Source organism: Pseudorasbora parva, chromosome 25 (assembly GCF_024679245.1).
Source record: "Pseudorasbora parva isolate DD20220531a chromosome 25, ASM2467924v1, whole genome shotgun sequence".
Taxonomy (NCBI): Eukaryota; Metazoa; Chordata; class Actinopteri; order Cypriniformes; family Gobionidae; genus Pseudorasbora; species Pseudorasbora parva.
Window position 1 is genome coordinate 17,225,501 of NC_090196.1, and position 12,577 is coordinate 17,238,077.

Sequence of the window (12,577 nt, forward strand, 5' to 3'; positions counted from 1 at the left end):
TTAAATATAAAATCTAATTCAAAATAATAACAAATATAATATAGCAATGATCCAGAACATGATAAATGTTTAACAGAGAAAAAAAGTCAAAAGTGTCCATAACTGAAGAATCACACAAATCTGGCTGTTTATGCATGTCTGTATTTTGCAGGCGTTCTCGTGGTGGCCAGAGGCGATGGGTGAGCACGCCGAGACCTTCCTGTCCCTCTACACGGTGGACATGGACGCAGCATTGGCTGTCCAGCCACAGGACTCCTGGGACAGTTTCCCCCTCTTTCAGTTGCTCAACAACTTCCTCCGAACTGACCGTGTGTAGTGTTTTTCACCTTTATGTACATAGCGCTTTATAACTATATACAGATTGTTTATAAATAATTGGAAAATAATGATCAGTGATGCAAACAAAATTAAATTCTGCTGTAAAGCAGCTTAAAAAAAGACAAGCATGTCATTATTCAGCTAAAGTCAGTTGAGTGTAGATTCAGTTCAATATAATAACTGTAAAACATTAGCGTGGATGCCAGCCGAACTTAAATTCTCTGGTTCTCTGGGGGAAAAAATGGCCTTTGGGGGGTAAAATGTGTGTTATATTGGCAAGGTTGCCTGCTAAAATTTGCATTCCTGGGTCTATATATTACATAATTGAGGTCGCTTCAACCCCCAGTTGAGCTCTGTTTACATTTGACAACTAACTTTATGCGTCACTCCGTTGCTCTGATTGGTTGTAGGTCTATCCAATTGATGTCTTTCCTGGTTCGGTTGAAACACGCCCCATAATCACAGCCCAATGGAGCAGTTTCAGACTCATATTCTGACTGGAATTGAGTATGACCACGTCAGCATTCGTCTTATTGCATTTGTCTTATTGCTTTATTTAAAGGAAGTAAATTCTTAAAAGATTAAAAGGAATAAGAACGGTAAACGTTACAGTTTTATTGTAGTTATAAAGTTGTTGTTTTTGCACATTCACTATTATTTTCGTCTGCCTAATATGTAAAAATGGAAAAACCTTTCTCATCACGTCAAATTCCGTTATGATTTACATAAATAATGTCTCATTTTTTATTCAAAATGGTAAAATTTCATTAAAAATTTCATTAAAAATTCAAGTTGATTATTACTGTTGGTCGCTGAACATTTTTGTCGTAAAACAGTTGTCAAATATAAAATGTTTAGCTTCTTCCATCTTACGATGCACACTTTCACTACTATAACAGTAAGCCCCGCCTTCTTTGATTTGATTGGCCATCTCACTTATTCTGACAGTGACGAGCGCCACTAGAACACTGAGGCAGACCAACCTAAAAATCTAACCTTTGACGGTAACACTTTACAATATGGGTGCACTAATATGCATTAATTCATGCTTAACTAATTCACAGATAATCTAACCATTTATTAATGATTACTGCATCAACAACTAATGAAGATTCTACATGATATTAAGTAATTTATGAATTACTATAATTTAAATATGACATCATATATTAATTCCCTAATAACATATTATATTAACTAATAGTGTAAATGAATATATTAATTACCACAAGGGGTCAAAGTCATGCATTTCAGCTTCCAGTTGTCTGCTTTAATGAATCATTAGCTAACGATTTACAAAGGTATCATTATGCTATGCCTTTACTTGTTGAGGCACATCACTGTTAACTAATTGTTAATTAATATGTAATTGTGGTATGGCTTTTGAATAAATTTTGAATTAGTTATTAGTCATGTGCCTCAAAAAGTAAAGTCATAACGTGATACCTTTGCAAAGATTATCTGTGTATTAGTTAAGCATGAATTAATGCATATTAGTGCACCCGTATTGTAAAGTGTTACCCATTTTACTTTTGTCATCCCAGCCACGAACAGAGCGGTTTATAATGGAGTACGGCACGCCAGCGTCAAGAATATCAAATATTGGGCGGGACAATTTGGCCATTTCATTTGCCCTCAATGGCTATGGTGGTTACGGCCCTGGGTAAAGTTAATCAGTTATGAAATGAGTTCATTTCAGCTATAAGCAATACGTTTTCCTGTCTTTCTCTTCGCTCTTGCGTTGTTTTTTTCCTCCCTTCCACTCCCGTTTGTTCTGATTGCATGTTCTCACTGCTAAGCGTGCTAATTAACACCAGTGTTGCTTTGGACAACAATACTTGTTAGGAGAGCAGGTTAACATGCTGTACTGTGTTATTGTCAACACCCTAATTAGATATACAATGTGATCGGTTAGTGGCAAATTATCTCCACCGGTTTGAAATTTGACAGGTCACTTATCCGAACCCTAACGAGGAGGGCAGTTTTTGTGAAACCCTGAGTGCCCGACATATCCTGAGCATACTCGTAATCAACGAGAAGCGATCCCAGAATATGGTTTTGAATACTTCACACCATTAAATCTATTGCGTGAGGAGCTTTGGATCTATTGATAGAACAACAGCCGCAGCCAGCGAAAGTTTGACGACCGTTTCGCGTGACTGACATTTGCGACGGTAATTAAGAGGCTTTAGTGTGTCGTTCAAACAGCAGTTTATTTGGAATAGATACGTTTGGTTATCTAGGGAGCATGACAATGGAAATGCCAGCCTGTAATAACACAGACAATTGGCAGAAAGATATAGGGAACTCCCACGCTCTTTCATATATGAACTTTCTTGAAGAAGATCCCCTCATATTGCTTTCCTCTGCCCTGTTCTCAGTAAATGAATCTTACAGAAATTAATCTCTTTTAATCTCATGAGGGAAGCCTGCTGGAAACATGTTCAACATTTTGGGAAAATGTGGAATTGAATTGGTAGTGTTAATGGAATATATCGCACGGAAATGAAAAATGTCATCATTTACTCGCCCTTATGTTGTTTTAAACTCATGACTGACTTTCTTTTGTGAAACTCGAAAATGAGAGGTTTGGCAGAATGCTCTTTCTCATTTTTTCAATATGAAGATCGATAGCGCTAATACTGAAGCATGACAAAAAAACTCAAAATCATAAAAATAATATGACCACCTCTGAAGTGATATCCTTTCCAGTGCAAGTCACATGAGAACACATGGCGCTTGACACACATTTTTTGGTAACTTTATTTAGAGGTTAAGTTATAACTATTAACTAGTTGCTTATTAGCATGCATATTACTAGGATATTGGCTGTTTATTAGTACTTATAAAGCACATATTAATGCCTTATTCTGCATGACCTTATTCTACATCTCTTAATCCTACCCAATACCTACACTTAAATGCTACAAAAACTACCTTACTAACTATTAATAAGAAGTAAATTAGGAGTTTATTGAGGCAAAAGTTGTAGTAAATAGTGAATATGCGTTCCTCATACTAAAGTGTTACAAGTTTTTAAAATATTTTTTTAAATAATTTAATTAGTGCTAAGCAATCGATTAATCACATCCAAAATAAAAGTTTGTTTATATATTTGTGTTTACTGTGTATAATTATTATGTATATTTGAATACACACACATACATGTATATATTTAAGAAAAATGTGCTTGTTTATATATTATATTATTTAAAATATAAATACTTTACATATTATTTTTGTATTTTTACATTAATTAATCGATGAATTGTTTGCCCAGCACTAAATATAATACTTTTATTGCGCTTCGACGTTTTTAAATTGATCAAAAGTGACAGTAAAGACTTTTGTAATGTTATTTCTAGTAAGTGCTGTTTTTTAAAACTTTCTATTCATCAAACAATCCTAAAAGAAATGTATCACAGTTTCCACAAAATATTAAGCACTGTTTTCAACAATGATGATAATAAGAAATGTTTCTTGAGCATCATTAAAATGATTTCTGAAGGATCACGTGACACTGAAGACTGGAAGCTGGAAATACAGCTTTGCATCACAGAAATAAATTACATATTTAGTTGAGAGTGCTCAAAAATCTCTTTTACCTTGAACTTTTCTCAACAGTTCCACATTTAGAGTGTAGATGTGTACTTTAGTAGGCACTGAATTCATTCAATGTTATTTCAAATCCTTAAAACAAGCAAACGAGACCCCTAGATAACACTATGTAGGATCTTACAAATGAATTAAGGATATTCATGATTTTGGACTGGGATTAGTTTAGGTTGTGAGTGCTTTTTACAGTTTTTAGTGTGTACACATGACAAAAAAATTGTGGCGACATTGACACTAAATGCTCAAATGAGTTTCATCATTGTTAAATGGTTGGGAAATGAACTCTCACACCCATGAGAGTAAAAAGGCTAGTGTTAATGATGAGGAACAGAGAGATGGGAATTACACTTAATGATGCCTGAGGAGACAGCCCCCCAGCCCCCCTCTCTCTCTCTCTCTCTCTCTCTCTCTCTCTCTCTCTCTCTCTCTCTCTCTCTCTCTCTCTCTCTCTCTCTCTCTCTCTCTCTCTCTCTCTCTCTCTCTCTCTCTCTCTCTCTCTCTCTGACCTCAATTTCCTTCTAAATGGTTTAATTACATTGAGTACATTTACATATGGAAGATTGAGGTAAGCTGTGCCACTTTTACATACAATATGTTGTCTACTAGGTGAAATGATAGATAAAAGATAAATAAGAGATAAAACTAGGCAGTCTAAAATAAATAAATAAATAAATGTTGTAATGTTGCCTTGGCATTAAATTACAGAAAACTGGTTAACTCTTATGCTTTTTTCGAATACAAAAGAATTGGTACTTTTTTCTGATCTTGTTTTATTTTACGTTTCCATAAACCTTTTCAACTTTTCAAATTTTCTAAAATGTTGTATTTTTGTACTGATTTTAGACCTCAACCGCCCGAATGCAAAAGTGAATGGTTCTGCACAAATCATCTAGCTAGCGGCTAGCATGTGACACTTGGCACACTTTTTTATTGCCTTTTTTCGTCATCACATATTTTAGTAATCATCATCAATTAGGTTTCATTAAAAAACATAAACACTCAAAAATCATCCTGTTGAAACCATTTTCAAATTGGACATTGGAAACGGTTTTTGAGAACATTTTAGCAGGTTCATTTTTTTGATATCAACTTCAAATTTGGAACACGGCTCGGTTAGATTTTTTTTTATAGATATAGGCTAGATATATTTATACATTTTGTATTAAATAACAATAACAAAAAGTTGAATTCAGAACATTTGCTTTACAGTCAATGTTATGCTATATTATCACAAAATATTGGAACACCACAAATGTAACAAGGTGGGAAAAAACACAATAACATTTTCGGAGAAAAGAAAATCCTCTCCGGGTTAAAATGACCCGAGCACAACATAAAGGGGTCATTTGTTTTTTTGACATCCTAAATAATGTGTTTTATTTAGGGCTGTCAATCGATTCAAATATTTAATCGCAATTGTCATGAGTTAACTTGCAAATAATCACACATTTTTATCAGTTCTAAATGTATTTTAAATGAGCATATTTCAAGTTTTTAATACTCTAATCAACCTGGGTATGGACAAATATGCATGCTTTATGCAAATATGTATGTTTATTATTAGTGGAACTAGCATGAAGACTAGACATGTATCAAAGGTCACAGATGTTTTTCAAAGAACTTGCTCATGTCTCATTTTAAGAAAGTTAAAACAGAGTTTTTACACTGGTAGTTTAGTTCAGAACAGGGCACAGTTCGTATGAAAAATTGGCAATGTGAAAGCTGTAATGCGGACCTGGTAGGGCACCAGTACCACACCATACCTGGAAGATCAATATAGTGCGGCCCCTTTAAGTGATGCACATTTCCATATTGAACTGCCGGTATTTTGTGTGTGCACGGCGAACTGTGCAGAGATTTACATAAACAGTGAGAGAAACACGGACTCAGGAACACTTTTGTTCATAAAAGTAACCTGCGTATTCATTTTAGCCGATTGTAATGTATTTAGTTCAATAAAACACATGTACTGTTAGTGGTGATGGTGTTTTTGATTCAGATTTACCTCAGATATGAGCGAGAGTGAGCTTGCAGTGCATCGCGTTTCGACTGCAGAGAATGTGCTCAGTGTAAAAAACGTTTCTTTCGAACTGGAGTCTAATAATAGTTCAAAAGACAATAGGGTAGCTAATGTAGGCTATAACTGCACTTTTGGTTTAGAATAGTAATTTTAATGTTAACCTTTTTCTTTCCCTTTTAATGTTTGCTGCTGCATCTATGGCTGTTCTTGATTTCTCCAACTACGGGCTAGGCCACGGATCAAACAGAAAATGTGCGCTGCGTTAATCGCGCGTTAATAAAAATAGTGCAGTTAAAATGAAAATTGCGGTAACGTGTTAATTTTGAAAGCCCTAGTTCTATTATTGTAATTTTTTTTTTTTTTTTAATTTGCCAATGATTTCTAGATAAGATATGTTCTAGATATATTTCCACTGCAGTATAGCACTAAGGAGTCTAACAATATTTTGCTTGGTTGCATATCATCTTACACATTGTAAAGCCTTCATTCTTCCTTAATGTTCTCCAGCTCACCTGTTCAATGGAACGTTCCACAAGCACCTCCAGGACCTGTACATCCCTCTAGTGGTGCGCTACATTGACCTGATGGAGTCGTCTATAGCTCAGTCCATTCACCGCGGCTTTGAACAGGAGACGTGGCAGTCTGTGAAGTAAGAGCCTGTTTAACCCCAGGCTAATAAACATGATTATGATCAATGAATAGAATACAGAACACAGTGTCGTATTTGGCTATTTCTAGCAAAGCAATTAACTTGTTCACGTTTCAGAGAATGAAAAGATGATTGGAGAGAGTGGAAAGAATGGAGCCTCCAAGATTGTCATCCTCCTTTTCCATTAATGCTTTGTACTTTTCTGATTGACTTCAGTTTCCTGTTTATTCTCGCCACATTTAATTTGATGTGAATGAAAACAAGGCTGCAGAGGTGAAGTCAACTCTGTATGTTGGGTCATGATCATTCAGTTGACGAAACAATTTCCAGTGGATGCAGAACTGCAGAAAACACTGGCTGTGAAAATTAGAGCTTAAATGAGAAACTAAACATGAGAGTTAAGTTCTATGTATGTTTGGAACAATACATATAAACAAATATATAATAATTCAAATAGTAATTTGCCCTTAATCAGATTCTCTGACCTAATGAAAATGCTCTAGGGGTTTTTATTCTTATTATTTATAAATCATAATAGCAACAATTGTTATTATTATTCATAATAATAATTTGTATAAAATTAAAATGTATAAAATATATAATATTTATTTATTTATTTTACATTTTTAAGCTTTAAATTTGTTTTACAACAAAGTAGTAGTTATGAAACTTTCAGAAATGTGACGGTTTGCCCCGCAGCAAAACACATTAATATATATATCATATCTTGGGTCTCTTAGACTCCAAACCCGACTCTTAAGACAGTACAGCCTTGAACAGATTGTATGTCAGTTTTTCACAACCACGTTTTCATTTACATCAAATGAAATATGCCCCTAAATATTCTTCCCCATCAATAAGCTGCGTCCCTCCATTCGGGTGCAACAGAACGATCAGTCGTCAGCTGTTTATTCTGCTCTTCGTATGATGAACTGTCTTATTGTTCGCCGCCTCTCAGTGCTTTCTGCTCTTTTACCCTCTGATCTCTGGCAGGACCATCACCAACAATCTGCCAAGCGTTCCTCTGCCCAGGGTTCCCAACCTGCCTCTTAACCTCCCTCAGATGCCCAGCTTCTCAGCCCCTTCCTGGATGGGGCCACTGTGTGACAGCACGTGTGTATGGGCCAGCTGGGCGCCATCACTGCTTACTGTTCTTGACATATGCTTATTATAGCTGCAAAAAGGTCACATGACTAGTTAGAAGGAGGCTACAGCCCTTAAAAAGAACAAACTATTTTTACTGTGGCATTATATGCATTTTAAATGCAGCCTAGTGGATGCTTCCAGTTGTTGGTTTGATGAAACTTAGTTTTGCTTCAACAAAAGTTAAAACAAAAATGAATACATTTTAGCATAATGAATTAGGATTTGTAAGTACCCATCAAGTGCATCCTGATTGCATGACTATGTGTGTGTGTTTTGATAGGTTTTGTAGCTTTTTCCTTGTCTATGAGTTTTGAATGGGAATCAAGAAGCTTTTTTTATTCAGAACAGTTATTTAAAAAAGAAACAAGTTTGTGTTTTTGGTGCCATTCTCCAGAAACTGCTGAACACAGCACCACAGCAAAATAAATCATTTAGCTGAGTTGCGTGATATTTCGCGAAATAAAATAAAAAAAGAATAATAATAAAACACAACTTGTGTAATTAAAAAATAATAATAATTGGCTAAAAGCTTATGTTTAGTCTAACCGAGTTATTTGTTTGAATCAGTCTGCTGATTCACTTGAATCACTTGCATTTTAAATTGTTACTTAAAGGATAATTCTTAAAAAAAATGAAAATTACCCCATGATTTACTTACCCTAAAGCCATCCGAGGTGTATATGACTTTCTCCTTTCAGATGAATACAATTGGAGTTATATATAAAAAATAAAAAATCCTGGTCTTCTAAGCTTTATAATGGAATCGCAGCCTCAAATTTGAAGCCCAAAAAAGTGCATCCATCCATTATAAAAGTACTCCACATGAGTCCAGAGGGTTAATAAAGGCCTTCTGAACTTTCTGAAGTGAATCGATGGGTTTTTGTAACAAAAATATCTATATTTAATGCGTTATGAAGTAAAATATCTAGCTTCCACCAGACAGCCTTCCATATTCAACTTAGGAAAAAAGTGTAACTGGAGCAACAATGACGTCAGGGATGTAGCGTAAGCATCACTTTCTTTCTTCATTAGCTGAATACGGAAGGCTGTCTGGTGGAAGCTAGATATTTTACTTCATAACGCATTAAATATAGATAGTTTTGTTACAAAAACCCATCGATTCACTTCAGAAAGTTCAGAAGGCCTTTATTAACCCTCTGGACTCAAATGGATATTTTTCGTACACAAACCCATTGATTCACTTCAGAAGGGACTTTATTAACCCTCTGGAGTCATGTCCTTTTATAATGGATGGATGCACTTTTTTGGGCTTCAAATGTTGGGCTGCCATTATAAAGCTTGGAAGAGACATTTTTTAATATAACTGATTGTATTTGTCTGAAAGAAGAAGGTCATATACACCTAGGATGACTTGAATGTGAGTAAATCATAGGTTAATTTTCATTTTTGAAACAAATAATTTGTTATGTAACATGTAACATTGCTTATGGTTCCGTTTTTTTTAATGAATCTGCTATAAACTCATTATTTGTTTGATCCAACTACTGACTTGCTTGAATCTCAACTTACTGAATCACTTGCAGTTGTTGATTATAGAATTACTATTCAGTCCTTAATTCAATTTTTAAAAAAGATTTATGAGAAATAGTATGGTTTTTGTTTAGTATATAGTTATAGCCAATATAGTTGGGCATCTTCAAAAGTACAAACCTATTAAGGAGTCAGAATGATTTAATAAAATCTGAATCAGAACTAAATGATTAAATTGCTTCCGATTCCCATCCCTGTTGCCATCGGAGTGTGATGATCCTGTTTGCGATGTGATTGCTTGAAAACGTTAGTGTGGTGTTGTTCATTTTAGTGCGTCTTGTGCCAATGTGGCTTATAATATTTAGGTGGTATCGTGTTACTCATCGGCTAAATTTAACACAGTTATGCATTTGATTTACAGCGGACAAGGAATTAATTTGCCAGATATTTTGTGAGTACCAGAGATATCACATGCTTGTGTTTGGTGTGTGTTGTGCCTATATCCTTTTTTTTTTTTTTTTTTGTATGAAAGTCAGAAAATTCACAGAAACCTGTTCAAAAGATGATTCACATGGACGTCCGAGTCTCCATAAACATTCATTTTCTTCTCATAGTGAAGTGCCCAGGTATCATCGGTTCAATCGCGAGAGCATTTAATCCCGCTGTGAGCATGTAATGATAAACAGCAGCTCTATTTTCTCTCTGCCGTCGGGGGTGATCTGGGTAACACTAGAGTATAGTGACCTCATACACCGTTTCAAACACCAAAACCAGATTTATCCCAAAACAATCGGCTGCTCAAGATGTAATCAGCGTCGCTCTACAAAAGCACTTCTGACAGCTACGAGAGCCTAAATAACGTCGGAAAGTTAAATTGCATCCATCTCAATTAGCCTAAAGAGTGTGAACTGCAAAAGCACACCAGCTTTCAGGCCTGAAACAGTGTCTGTAGTGGGTGTAGTCCTGTGGGTGTCTGTCAGAGGGGACTCTGTGGTTAGCTGGTTGTTAGATTCGGCGAGAACTTTGTGTTCTCCCTCAGGGAGTCTCTTCAACAGGCGAGAAACTCGTCCATTTGTTCACCCTGCCTCTTTCCTCTGCTCGAGGCGGAGGCGCGGACCCCCGAGGGGGCCCTTACGGACCGTACCGCCGCTAATTAATCGAGTGGGAGCTTGTGCTCGCCCCTTTTAATTGCACAGTGGACTTTGCCAAACGTTTTTATTTTCCCGGACCGCCACTTGTGAAGGTAACAGTCTTTTAACAGCGAGCGGAACGAGTGGCCTTTTTTTGTCTCGTCACGCACTCGAGCGCTGCTTACGTGAGCCCAGACTGCGCGTTGCCGTGTTGACTGCGGTTGACACGGCGATGACGCTCCATCTGTCTCGCTTGCCGGAGATCTCTTGAGCCCCTTCAAACCCAGCGGAGTCGGCACACCGCATCAGTGGAAATTGCTCTCGACTCCCTGCAGCTTGTGGAAGAGCTACTCTTAGACCAACTGTCCTGTCCACTGCACTTCTGACAACTTGATTTTACTGAGTCAGCGTAAATTAGTTGTCCGTCTGTGCTTTTTGAAATTTGGGGACGACTTAACTATTCATTGACAATGTAAGATGTTTTCACATTGGGGTTCTCAGTCTCGAAACCCTTTAATTATTTTACATTAATTTACCAAACATTTGCAAATGAGAAATAGGATTCATCGTAGGGGTTACATTAACACGAGAAGTGCTATAATGAGGTGTGAGATCATTTCACCATTGAGGCCAAAACTTATCTTTGCTTTCTTACTGTCTTTGGCCATTAAAATGGACTGTAAAAATTTTATTTTGCTTGTGACTACCCATATTAGATATTATATTAAATATTACATTAAATAAAATATTAATATACCAAATATTCTTTTATATATATATATATATATATATATATATATATATATATATATTATTTTATTATTTTATCATACATACATACACACACACACACACACACACACACACACACACACCGATCAGGAATAACAATATGACCACCTTTCTAATATTGTGTTCTTTCCTTTTGCTGCCAAAACAGCCCTGACCCGCCAACTCCACTAGACCCCTGAAGGTCAGAACAGGATCCTTTAAGTCCTGTAAGTTGCGAAGTGGGGCCTCCATGAATCTGACTTTTTTGTTCAGCACATCCCACAGATGCTCGGTTGGATTGAGATCTGGGGAATTTGGAGGCCAAGTCAACACCTCAAACTGGTGCTCCTCAAACCATTCCTGAACCAGTTTTGCTTTGTGGCAGGACGCATTATCCTGCAGAAAGAGGCACAGCCACCAAGGAATACCGTTTCCATGAAAGGGTGTTCATGGTCTGCAGCAATGCTTAGGTAGGTGAAACGTGTCAAAGTAACATCCACATGGATGGCGGGACCCAAGGTTTCCCAGCAGGACATTGCCCAAAGCATCACACTGTCTCCACCGGCTTGCCTTCTTCCCTTAGTGCATCCTGGTGCCATGTGTTCCCCAGGTAAGCGACACGCATGCTCCCAGCCATCCATGTTATGTATAAGTAATGTGATTCATCAGACCAGACCACCTTCTTTCATTGCTCTGTGGTCCAGTCCTGATGCTCACTGTTGGCACTTTCAGCAGTGGGCGGGTCATCATGGGCACCCTGGTCTGTGGCTATGCAGCTCCATATCCAACAAACTGTAATGCACTGTGTATTCTGGCACCTTTCTGTCAGAACCTGCATTAACTTCTTGAGCAATTTGAACTGCAGTAGCTCATCTGTTTGATCAGACTCCCCACATGCATCAATGAGCCTTGGCCACCCATGACCCTGTCGCTGGTTTACCACTGTTCCTTCCTTGGACCACTTTTGATAGATACTGACCACTGCAGACCAGGAACACCCCACAAGAGCTGCAGTTATTCAAGATGCTCTGACCCAGTCATCTAACCATCACAATTTGGCCCTTGTCAAACTTGCTCAAATCCTTAAGCTTGCCTCTTTTGCTTTGAGGAAATTTTTTTCACTTGCTTCCTAATATATCCCACCCACTAACAGATGTCGTGATGGAGATAATCAGTGTTATTCACTTGACCTGTCAGGGGTGGTAATGTTATGCCTGGTCAGTGTGTGTGTGTGTAATATATATTGTAATATTTGTATTATTGTCCGTGAAGAAAATGTCCTGTTTATATTAATTATAATATTAATATTATTAAAATGTTATTATAATAGTTCAATAATATTCTATTAATTAATTAATTGTATTATTAATATTAATTTTATTTTATTTTATTAAAAAAAACTAATATAATTTACCAATAAAGAACATTCAAATAAAT

At 36.6% G+C, this 12,577-nt stretch overlaps 1 protein-coding gene across 10 annotated transcripts in view; it reads left to right on the top strand.

Annotated features, from left to right (window-relative positions):
* Positions 1-12,577, top strand: part of cadps2 (Ca++-dependent secretion activator 2) — a 194,676-nt gene that overhangs the window by 163,331 nt on the left and 18,768 nt on the right. For 5 of the 10 annotated variants that reach the window (XM_067436987.1, XM_067436992.1, XM_067436988.1 and 2 more), the window contains exons 18-21: positions 152-308; positions 6,461-6,602; positions 7,596-7,715; positions 9,661-9,690. In XM_067436987.1, the coding sequence (XP_067293088.1) occupies positions 152-308; positions 6,461-6,602; positions 7,596-7,715; positions 9,661-9,690 (449 nt within the window). The remainder of the gene's footprint in view (positions 1-151; positions 309-6,460; positions 6,603-7,595; positions 7,716-9,660; positions 9,691-12,577) is intronic. The other 5 variants (XM_067436991.1, XM_067436993.1, XM_067436994.1 and 2 more) reach the window with 2 other exon arrangements.